Below are 12,634 nucleotides of genomic sequence, written 5' to 3' on the forward strand. Positions count from 1 at the left end.
CCTATACTGTTAACGATGTGGATCATTGGGGGTAGATGTATGATGCAGTGATAAGGGAGGAGAAGTGATAAAGTGCCTGGTGCTTTATCACCGGCCAATCAGCTCCTGACTGTCCCTTTTTAAACCCAGCCTGTAACTTAACAGTCAGGAGCTGATTGGCCGGTGATAAAGTACCAGGCACTTTATCACTTCTCCTCCCTTATCACTTCTTCATACATCTACCACATTGTCCTCCAGGGAACTAGTGAGACCCATACAACATTGCCCCCACTCCTAACATTGCTCGTTGGGTATACATATTGTGTAATGTGTATTCAGCGTTAGTGCCGCACACTTAAAATATAATAGAGATCCTCTTAGGCAAAGAACAAAAATTATATATATATATATATATATATATATATATATATATATATATATATATATATATATATATATATATATACATACACACACACACACACACACACGAACGCACAGTATATATACTGACATTCCCATTTCTTAGCCTGTTTGAAAGCAATCAGAGAATGGCAAATTAAGATGCTCAGCAGCCTTTTCAGCGGAGAGATGTCTTTTTAATGCCACCAGATGATAAATTACCTTAAGTAGCACATTAATGTCAGAGATTGAGTATAATCCGAATTCTTTCCAGTGTCATCATAAAATGGCTTTCAGAAATCATTTGTACTATTCCAACATTAAATTTAATAACTTCTACAGAGGCCGCGGAAAAAAGAATTCAGTAAAAAGGAGGCGCGCTGCATTGGCTCATTGCTTTTAGAGAGTGCGTTTATCTAAGTGGATGGAACCGTTTGATGTTTCCAACACATTAATACACAGAGTGGATAATTTCCTTCATTATGTTTACCAGTGGTGGGAGGGCGCAGTAAGGATTGTGAAGACAGCAGAAGCTGCAATCGCAACATTACAGCGTTGTTAAATGCTGCATCTGACTGCACATAATACGGCCTATTAGTGGGTATTAACACTATTGGCTGGTGGAACATTAGACATAATATCAGAATTCCAGGTACACTGTAGGTAGGGCGTCGTTTACGGTACAGATGCAGACCTAATCCTACGGGGTTTTACGGCACGCCCTAATTCTTAAACACACAAAAAAATATGCTACCATGCTGAGACTTGTAGTTCCACATGAAAAAAGTAGAAACTGCAGGTGCACACTCTGAGGTGTTTAGAATATTTTAGCTGGGCGCCCACCCCGACACCCGTGCGCAACCACCGCCGGTTATTTAAATGTTTTCCGGAGACGGGTGCACGCAAAAAAAAATTCAGCTCGCTGCCCTAGAGGGTAGGGAGCTAAAAGACGAAAATTGTCACCCTTTTTGGCCACCCAAACGGGACTTTTCTCATTGTGTCCAATAGTTTGGGGGTAAAATGCATGAGAAAATGTGAATATTGCCTCATAATATCCCATCACTTTAGAATATATATGTATATATATATATATATATATATATATATATATATATATATATATATATATATATATATATATATATATATAAAGGCTAACTACTTCTCCTCACTTCTATGAGGTGAAGTACCACCAGTGACCACTAGAGGCCACTCAACGGAGCAAATGACTCATTAACAGAAAGGGAAAGCAATTTTTGCAGGGACACTAATCAGTTTCAATCTTGCTGGATATGCAGAGAGGGAGCTCAGCTGTGAAGACAGAGATTGGAAGTGGGAGCAGATAGGGACCCGGTGGGTGGGGAGGAGAGTTTGTGGGCTAAAAACCATCACAGCTCAAAGTGGAGGTCAAAACGGTCACAGCTCAAAGTCAAAGTACTTTGCAGAAGCTGTCATTTTGACAGGCCTTTAACTAGCAATTTATAGTTCAGATTTCATTATAATTATTCTGATGAGCAGTGTTTAGGGCCCAAAATATCCACATTATTCGCCCCATTTGGAGCTGCAGGTAAAAAAGCTTCTACACAAATCTGCTGCAGTCCCTCCTTCATAGATCTTGGGGCCCTGAATGCTGGGAATTCCGTTACACCTTCCGACGTACCCACCCGAACCCTCAAATTAGCGCTGTCCAATATGAATGAGCCTAGCTGATTTAAGTCTTGCCATTTCCATTCAAACACATTTTGAACTCTATATATAGATTTTCTAGCACGTCCCAGCATGCCCTGCCACCGTTTTAGCAATCCATTGTATAAATGTGGCAGGGCATGCTGGGACGTGTAGTTCCTCAACAGCTGGAGCGCCATGGGTTTGACACCGCTGCCTTAGCAGCAGGTGATGAATACAGCCCAAATGCATAATAATATTCAGTGCTTGGACCAACTGCCCTATAAACAACTACAGTAAAGTCTATCCACCTCCTGTGCCAATAACACATGCAAAACCCAGCCAGCAGTATCCCACTGACCCCAGTATTGTTAATTGTGAAATCAGCAGTCTACCTAGTGCAGCACCAACACAATAATAACGCCAGTACAAATAACAAACGGAGAAAGGGCAGGAAATTAGGGGGGGGGGGGGGGCGGACATCTGAATTATCACCAGTAACCAACTATAAATTCACCAGACACACCCCATGTTTCACCAACCTCCAGCAACAGGATTGTCAAACTGTCACCCACATATCAATACAAAAAATGGGACCACAATGGCAGATATTGTAATTTGGCTCATCAAACACCGCAGCCTTAAGGCCCCCATAGAGCAGAGATGGGGAAACTTGCCACTCCAGCTGTTGTTAAACTACACATGCAGGGCATGCTGGGATGTGTAGTTCAAGAATAGCTGGAGTGCCAAGGTTCCCCATCACTTCACTAGGGTGAGGTATATCATGCGGTACCTCTTGAAATGACCCAGGAGCTCCCCAGCTGCTAGATCGCATACAGTTATTTTGCATAAGATGTATTGCATGCCATCCCATTCACCACCCGGGATAAATCGTATATCCTTGAGGTAATGGTGACAATCCCTTGATCCGATCCCTTGCGCATGGGACCACACATCGTATCGGAAGCGTAAGTAAGTGATACAAGATTTGACACTTACAAACACAACAGGGGATATACTGACACTTGCCTATTCAATAATGTCATTAACGACATCAATGCCGCCATTACCGACAGCACTGAAGGCTGTCAAATCTGTCATTTTTTTCAAAGTCGGATCTGTTTTGTCGGAAACGGCCACGGATTGGCGAATTCACAACTGTTTTCTGACAAATAGTGTCCGTTTTCGCCAATTTCAGGGCATTCCGACACGCAACTGTCGGTACATTGAATACCAACAGTCGAAGTACTGTTGGAAGCTGGCGAAAACGGACGGGATTCCAACTGCGGGAAGGTTCCGACAGTCAGAATCCCGGGTTCAAATTAACCCTAGAATGCCTGTGTGTACATTTACCCCATAGAGTACACTTTCGTATAGAGACTTGTTGATTTTGTATTTCATACCTTTCCCATCCCTGGGTTGTCTTTGATTTTTGACACTGCCCTCGTGAGGCACGGAGGAGCCGGGGGAGGACATAGCTGGAGAATGCCACTGAAGTTTGTGGAGTAAGTGGAATACTCTCTGGAGTGAGGAAGAGGAGGGTGGTACTTCTTTCGCTTGGAGGACAGGTTAAGTTTCTGTGCCGCTCTGTAAGACAAGAACAGGTAGAGATGCTCAATGAGGACCCTGCGCAATCCAAGCCGTCAAAACAGATGTTCATTGTCATTTCTGCCCGTTTAACAAATCAAGTCATTTCATCCTAATCACATTTCATAAGAACATATCGCCAGGAGACCCATACACCAAAATGTGGGCTGAGGAAGAACCAGCAAGTTAGTGATTTAATTGGTCCCCCTTTAGATTTTCAATTATTGCATAACTTTTTTATTCGACAGCTTGACAGCTGAGTCCAAGACTTACGAAATATCACTGACATCGTAAAAAAGGTTTGAGTGGTCCCCCAGCCACACTCTGGACCAGATGGGTCTCCCGCAGCCAGCACTTACGGAGATATTGCAAGGTACTATAACGTCTTATAAACTCCATTCTCATACATATGACTAGAACAACCGAAAAGTGTACACTAGACGTTATTTTTTTTTTTCATTTCTTCCAGCAATTTGTGTATTGCCAGCGAAAAGCATTCATATCATTACCAGGCATTGAATTAACATTGCTTTGGGTAAAGGCCTTATCAGTCATACATAAACGCAACATATGTACTGCACATTCCACTGGGATCTGCTAAAACTCTCTGATCCATTAGAGAACATTTAAAGCAATTATTGCAAATGTGCTTTTTTGATTCGTTTAAAACAAAGTATGCTCCAAGCCTTTCTATATCGCAGGTAAATTATTATTTTGCACTAAAAAAAAAAATAACGTAAAAAGGTAAAAAAAACTACAGAGGTGTCCTCATATACACACGGGCCCACACCGCGCACACTGCACCCATTCTTTAATAGTTACTCTTTGGAGTCCTGCGATGAAGGCAGCAGCACTGCTGGAATCGCCAGAAAAAGTGCAGCCATGCTATTTTTCCAGCGATTTCCACATTCTCAGTGGAATCTGAGCACTCTAGTGCTCAGACTCTACAGTGCTAGGCGGTAGGCAGGCGCTGGTCTTGGCAAAGAGGAGGCTGCCCGGCCGGAGGAGGCTCCACACAGGCCTACTTCTCTTATAAAGAACCATACACCTACATAGTTGCTGATATATCTGCGGCTGTTGCATCCAATGTTTGAAGGAAGAAAAATGGACCTTCACAAGCAGACACAATGAAAATAGTGGTTGATAAAGAAAGATAACTAGTATACCAACATGTGACCAGTAATGACCGCTGTTGACAATGGTGCTAGGTTGGCGGTGCTCCCAAAAAAGCTCAGCAACAAAGCTGATTGGAAAAAGGGTGTCCAAGGAGGGACAAAGGAAGAACAATACAGGTTTTTGGGGCACTCTTGTATAATGTGATAAATGTAACAATGGGTGAATTAATAAGTAACTTTTATTTAGCTTCACTTAAAATATAGGCGTCAAAATAAAGGTGTCAGAAATTATAAATGTGACACGGTGTACTCGGAGTATATTACTCTCAAAATAAATCACAGTGAATGGGCGAAGATGTTTCACCTTGGGGACCACCCCCCCACCTGGTAAGTCTAATGCAATTGCAGAAATATTTCGTATTGAGATTTATACAATGATCAATATGGTGCTAAAGATCGCTTAGGACAGTAAATTAGAGGTTTAAGGACAGAGAGTGGTTCCTCATGTGGTGCCTGGTGTTTTAAATTGCATCCAAGCAAGTGCAAATGAGTACATTTGGTTGGGGTAGTCTACAGCCTGTTACATGGTAATTCTGCACCCTTCTTGGGCTTGAGACCCTTTGTCTAAAATCAAACATTTGGAAGTCCCCATCCCAGAATCCTGCATTTGCCCCTGCTGAAGCTGTACCATTCCAAGGTACGCAGGTTCCCAGTTTAGAAAGTAACAAGTCATCCTACACTTGTAGGCATAACGCCATGCACACATTTACTACAATTGCTTGAAAGAACAAGATTTCACAGCTAAAGGCTGGTTATCTTTTCGAAACACCTGGCTGGTACTGTACGTGACACTCCAAAAGTTAAATTGTGTAACTGCTCTACTTAGTGGGTTACAGCCAATTTATAGATTCAAAATAAGGAAGAGTTTGTATTAATGAAATGTTGTATTAATGAATTCCTTTACTGATATACTCTCACCACTAAAGTTTTCAATGTTTCATATTTAATGATCCAATTAGCGGTTTCTCCGTATATTTTTTTTTTTACCTCATCGACAACTCGTTGTCTAACTCAAGCTGTATATACAGTGATTTATAAACATTTTACCCACTGCCTGACGCACATTCGCCATAAATCAATTACAAGTTGTTTCTATCGTATATTTTCTTATGCCACATGAATAGTTTTCCTTTCTGCGCCCCTCAAAAACATGTCAGGAATCTTCAATATACAGTCAAATGTAGCAGAGAGGACTGATGAGATAATTACATTTCCAAAAGGTTCTGCCTAGAAAATCCCCAGCGGAAGATTTAAGGGGAAAAAAAGATATATAGCAATTTAACACTGTGAACGTTGCAGTAGACTAATACTGGCGATAATGGAAATATAGCATTGACCAATATCTGCGCGGTTTATTGTCATAGATATATTAGACTTGGCCAGGGAGGATGTTAATACATGCTATTTGCCTCATCTACTCTCAACGAAACATTAAATTAGTGAAGATTTAAAGCACGTAACAAGCTTTTCCTGAAGAGTCAATGTGTTAATCTGTGTATATTAAGATGCAACATTAAGCAGTCATTTTACGAAGCTTTGCAAATCCTTGGGCAGAGTTGAATTATTTATAAAAAAAAAAGAGGAAAAATAAACATATTTTATCCTTAAATGATATGGAATTAATAAATATAAGAAGTCCATTTAAATTCTGAGATGCAAAATAAATGACGGTAACGTGATTTACCATGCAGATCCCTACACTGTTCATTAGCTACACATCCAAGTCGTCCTTGATTTGTTGAGTGTCATTCATTTAACCACCCCATGACGGTGATCACACACCTAACAGCCCCTTGGGTTGCCACATCCGCTGACCTGAAAAAAGGGCCAGCTGGCAGGAACTGCGGGGGTATCCGGATGATAGTTTGACAGTGTCTAGATACAGTCAATTGACCTTATGTCAATGTCCGTCTTGTGTATGTTGACCTATTGGTGTCGACCTATTAATTGCCTACATAGAGACTGTAGACCTAGATTTATATGCTCCCCTTTCTCTGTTGCTCTGCCCTGCTCCAATGTCTCCCCCCGCCCCATAAAATATACTTATTATAAGATGATATGGGGGTAGATGTATGATGCAGTGATACGGGAGAAGTGGCCCTTGGCAACCAATACGCTGCTCTGTATTATTTTATATTATGCAAATTATAAATGTTACTTCAGTGCTGATTGGTTGCCATGGGCCAATTCTCCTCTGGCTCACTTATCCTCCCTTATCACTGCTTCATACATCTACCCCTAAGAGAGGAACACAGAGGTGCCAAGGGATATGCCCTCTGTGCCCTGTCCAAGGAATCTGAAGGTACAAAGCTACACTAAAGGGAAAATAGGAATAAGCATCAAAAAAAAAAAAAAAATAATCTATTTCTATGTTTTAGTATCACGCAAGTACCCAGACAGTTGTGAGGAAAAGGGAGAGTTGTCTTATCCAAAGCATGTAACCTTTAGCTCAGTGTTTTTCAACCACTGTGCCGTAGCGCCCTAGTGTGCCTTGAGCTGTTCTCATGTGCGCCCCCAGATCTAGAGATGTCCAAACCAGTTTACAGCCACCACCAGTTCAACGTGATGGATTGCACCTGAACGAGGAGGGGGCTGCGGTGCTGGGGGGAAGGATGGTTAGAGGGTTGGAGGAGATTTTAAACTAGGCGACGGGGGGGGTGGGGGCAGCAAGACATTATGGGACCATCAGGGAGAGAAGCCGGACTGGGATCAGGAATCATATGGGGGAAGGAGATGGGGGGGGGGACGGAGACATAGACAAAGCCCTGGGACATAACAAGGGTATAATCGGGGGTAACTCTCAGGGTGCATCAGGAATGTCATGTAATAAAATGTTATGTTGTAACAGTCACGTTACCCCATTACAGTTCTTAGGTACGGATGATCTTAGTATACGGGAAGGAGGGAATGACAGAGGAAGAATTCCCGGAACTATGGAGAGGGCAGGCAGTGTGCATGGTGGGGAGGACTGTAGAGAGTCTATTGAAGGGGAGAGGGGAAAGAGGAAGCTAGTAAAGAATTCAAATGGATCCTGGGGTGAAACTAATCACAATATTAGAGCCATATCTAAAAATAAACATAAATTAAAATGCTTACTGGCTAATGCAAGAAGCTTAGTGAGTAAAATCGGGGAGCTTGAAACGGTGATCAGTAGGGATGACTACGACATCATTGGTATTACAGAAACATGGTGTAATGAGTCGCATGACTGGGCATTAAACATGGAGGGATATACACTCTACAGGAAAGACAGGGAAAATAGAAGGGGCGGGGGTGTGTGCCTATATGTAAATAATAACTTAACATCATGTGAGAAAAATATGAGCACAGACCTGGAAGACGACAACTCGGAGACAGTGTGGGCAGAGATAACCGACAATAATGAGAAACCAAAAAACAAATTTATAATAGGGGTATGCTATAGACCACCAAATATAAATGAAAGGGAAGAGTCTCTTCTTTTAAACCAAATCAAACAAGCATCAAATCAGGGTCAGGTATTAATTATGGGGGATTTTAATTTACCCGACATTGATTGGGAAAACGAATCCGGTAAATCAGCAAGAAGCAATGGGTTCTTAAGCTTACTTAAAGACCAGTTTATTACACAAACGGTAGAAACTCCAACTCGTGATGAGGCGCTCTTGGACTTAGTATTAACAAATAACACAGACTTAGTTTCAAACACAAAAGTAATTGAACAATTAGGGAATAGTGATCACAATATGGTTTCACTGGAAATCAACTTCAGTAAATTACATCAAAAAGGATCTGCAAAAATACTAAACTTCAGAAAAGCGAACTTTGAATTATTCAGGGAAGCCCTAACAGGAATTGGGTGGGAAACGGTTATGGAGGGAAAAAATGCAGAGGAAATGTGGGATACTCTAAAAAAGGTGCTTGATTCACTAACTATTGAATACATTCCTAAAGTAACTAAAGGTAAATTCAACAAAAAAAAGCCACCATGGTTGGACAAAGAAGTAAGGTCAGCTATCAACAATAAAACCAGAGCCTTTAAATTCTATAAAAATAACTTGAATGAGGAGGTGTTCGCAAAATACAAAGAATCAAACAAAACTTGTAAAGGGGTAATCAAAGCAGCTAAAATATTATATGAAGAGTGCATAGCCACTGAAAGCAAAACCAACCCAAAGAATTTTTTTAAATACATAAATAGTAAACGTTTAATTAAGGAAAACATAGGCCCACTAACTGATACTAGTGGAAAAAGTGTTACTGAGGACAAGGGAAAAGCAAAACTGTTAAATGAGTTCTTCTCATCAGTATTTACTAAGGGAGAGCAGACTGTGGAACGAACATTTACCACAAACGGGACAAATAAGCCAGATCTCATTGTGGATTTCACGCCGAAGGAAATAATACTGAGGCTAAGCAAACTCAAAACAAATAAGTCACCAGGGCCAGATGGGATTCATCCGCATAGGTGTGCGCACATTGAGTGTTAGGGGTGCACAGGCACCCCCTAATGCTGTGCCCCACCCTTACCTCTGCTGCTAACAATACCAGCAATACCCTTAACCAAAGAACTGTATTCCATTTAAAGAAGCGCCCATCAATCAATTCTATGTGTTTGCATTGTTAATTGAAATAGACCATTGTCATTTCACTAAATACCTGCATCATTTATATATGTGTATTTGCATGTACTGTTACACAAAGTAATTAGAAGATTACAACTGAAGTAGGCAGGAGATTTTGGTGTGGCATAGAGACTTTTTATATTGTAGCGAGTGCCAATAGATGATGGAAGACACACCTGATTGGCGGTGTTAGACACGACCAATAGGTGGAGCTATGCACACTCCTTTGACGGTGCACCCCCTAATAAAATGTGCTGCGCACGCCTATGTTCATCCGAGGGTATTAATGGAATTAAGGGATGAACTAGCTACCCCCCTACATTATATCTTTAGCAAGTCACTATCGTCAGGTATAGTACCAAAAGATTGGAGAATAGCAGAGGTAGTGCCAATATTCAAAAAAGGAAAAAAGGAAGATCCCGCTAATTACAGACCCGTTAGTTTAACATCAATTGTGGGTAAACTATTTGAAGGATTTTTAAGGGATGGTATCCAGGAATATTTAGATCATCACCGTCTACTCAGTACTAACCAACATGGGTTCGTGAAAAATCGTTCATGCCAAACTAATCTACTAGGGTTCTATGAAGAGGTTAGCAAAAACCTCGATAATGGAAATGCTGTAGATGTGATTTTCCTAGATTTCGCTAAAGCATTTGATACTGTCCCACACAAGAGATTGATTAATAAAATGGAGAACCTAGGATTGGGTGAAAATATCTGCAGATGGGTAGGGAATTGGCTATGTAATAGAGAACAAAGAGTGGTTGTGAATGGTGCCGTATCAGATATGATACCGGTACTAAGTGGAGTGCCCCAGGGTTCGGTTTTGGGGCCCATTTTGTTTAACATTTTTATTAACGATATTGGGATAGGGTTACTCAGCAATGTATCCATCTTTGCGGACGATACAAAACTTAGCAAAGTCATCAAATCACCAGAAGATGTCACCATGCTTCAAAATGATCTTGCAATTCTAGATGAGTGGGCAAAAAAATGGAAGATGAGGTTCAATGTAGATAAATGTAAGGTTATGCACCTTGGGAGACACAACCAGTGTGCAAGTTACAACCTTAGCGGAGAGGAACTGGGTAATTCCATACTTGAAAAGGATCTAGGAGTCCAAATAGACAGCAATCTAGGATGTAGTGCCCATTGTAATGTAGCTACAAAAAAGGCCAACAAAATTCTGGCATGTATTAAGAGGGGAATGGAAACTAGGGACTCAAGGGTAATTATGCCACTATATAAAGCATTGGTGAGACCTCACCTAGAGTACGGAGTACAGTTCTGGGCCCCACACTATAAAAAGGACATCATAGAATTAGAAAAAGTCCAAAGGCGAGCAACAAAGCTTATTAGGGGAATGGAGAATTTAAGCTACGGGGAGAGATTAAGCAATTTGGGACTATTTACATTAGAAAAGAGACGTTTAAGGGGGGACATGCTCAACATGTACAAGTATATCAAGGGCCAATATAAGGAACTGTCACACACCCTATTTTCTACTAGAAAGGAATCTAGGACGCGAGGGCATGAGTATAGATTAGAAGAAAAAAGATTTCATTCAGCTAGTAGAAAGAATTTCTTTACGGTCAGAACAGTCAAACTCTGGAACTCTCTTCCCAGAGAGGTGGTAACGGCTGGCTCATTAAATACGTTTAAGGCAAAGTTGGACAAACATTTACTGGAGAAAAACATCCATGGGTACAAATAAGAAATATAATTTGTCTGTAAAATACCAGAACATATCAAATCAGCAATGGAGATATCTATACCAGGTTGAACTAGATGGACGCAAGTCTTTTTTCAGCCTTACCTACTATGTAACTATGTAACTGTTATTTACCGGTCTCTTCTTTTCCTGTAAAGGGCCAATGTATTTTATTTTTGTTACCTGTGGGGACCAGTGCGATTGGTTTGTTTGTTTTCCTGTGGGGCCAATGTGTTTTGCCCTGTGGGGATCTCATGGTGGGCCTTGGCCATTTTGAATTCTTATTTAGTGTAGGTAAAATGGTTGAAAATCACCGCTATAGCTGGTGTTTTTTTTCTTTTCATAGCACAGAAAACATTATTGTATCCGACACTTAAGCAGGGATTTTGTCTCTGCAAGTTCCCTGCTTCTCCAACTGATCTTCTGCCTGACTGAAGGAAGAGATAACCCTGGTCCTATTCTCACCCACATTAGATCAGACTCTGTTGTGCTGCCTTTGTTGGAATTCAACAGACAGATTAACTTTAATCCAGTCTAATTTGTGCTTCTCTGAACCACAAATGCCCAAACACGGTCTCCTCTGTGCCTCTATTGTCCTCCCCTCCTCCTAAATATCATCTCCAAAATAGGCTTCCTCACTCTTAAAACAATTGTGACTTAACCAGTTTGTTCAACCGAAAACCTGAAGTGAAGGATGGTAAAGTCCTGAACCACATCCTGTCCTTCTGTCTTGTATTGTTACTAAAATCAGCTTATAATTAGCTTTATAACAACCAGTTGTCGAACTACTAATCTGCTCCAAAGCACTCAGCTCCTGGGCACTGGTCCAAGGAAATCCAGATTAGTTGACACTGCCAAACGTGTGCAAAGCATTGGTCACCTTTGTTTTGTTGTTTTTTATGAACCAGTTTAGTTTTTGCTAAATATTAGTGGCAAATTATAACTGCAATACAATTTTCTCCTAAAATAACCAAAAATAAAAAAGCACAATATTATAATATATAAAAAATTAGAAACCAAAATAATAAATGTTTCTATCTGTGGGGTGCGGTATTCAATCCTGAGTGATATTTCAACCAGGCGAAAATATCGTCATTTCCGACAAGATTAAGTCGAATTAACATTCAAAGTCTGGTCCCTTTACCTAACTGACTGTCAGAATCTATTCTGACAGTCGAAGACTACGTGGATCGGAGAAAATGGCCACGAGAGTATGACAATCCAGCGGATGTTTTTCATTCGATTTTAAACAAAGTTGAATCTGCACTGAATACTGATGGCCAATATTTCCACCTGTTGGAAATATCAGCCAACCAGGGGCGGAACTACCGCCGGTGCAGACGGTGCAGTGCACCGGGGCCCAAGGGGTTAAAGGGGCCCGGTGCCGCCGTCTGCCCGGCATCTCAAAGTTTTTTTTAAAATGTGCGGCGCTATGCGCATCCGCGGCCGGCGGGTGGTATGCGGTAGAGCAGGGGGGGGGGGGTGGTGGGTATGTGGCCAGGCAGCGG

General features: G+C 41.3%; 1 protein-coding gene and 1 long non-coding RNA gene across 5 annotated transcripts in view; one reads left to right on the forward strand and one right to left on the reverse strand.

Moving 5' to 3' along the window:
* KIF26A (kinesin family member 26A) overlaps nucleotides 1-12,634 on the reverse strand; it is a 154,929-nt gene that overhangs the window by 38,064 nt on the left and 104,231 nt on the right. For all 3 annotated transcript variants that reach the window (XM_083167058.1, XM_083167060.1, XM_083167059.1), the window contains exon 5: nucleotides 3,450-3,633. In XM_083167058.1, the coding sequence (XP_083023184.1) occupies nucleotides 3,450-3,633 (184 nt within the window). The remainder of the gene's footprint in view (nucleotides 1-3,449; nucleotides 3,634-12,634) is intronic.
* Nucleotides 1-12,634, forward strand: part of LOC146050172 (uncharacterized) — a 74,171-nt gene that overhangs the window by 37,081 nt on the left and 24,456 nt on the right. The window contains exon 2 of one of the 2 annotated variants that reach the window (XR_014466270.1): nucleotides 3,882-4,006. The exons of the other annotated variant lie outside the window; for it this stretch is intronic. This is a non-coding gene — a long non-coding RNA (uncharacterized LOC146050172). The remainder of the gene's footprint in view (nucleotides 1-3,881; nucleotides 4,007-12,634) is intronic. 2 annotated transcript variants of the gene reach the window in all.

Source organism: Crinia signifera, chromosome 12 (genome assembly GCF_055691185.1).
Source record: "Crinia signifera chromosome 12, ASM5569118v1, whole genome shotgun sequence".
NCBI classification, from domain to species: Eukaryota; Metazoa; Chordata; class Amphibia; order Anura; family Myobatrachidae; genus Crinia; species Crinia signifera.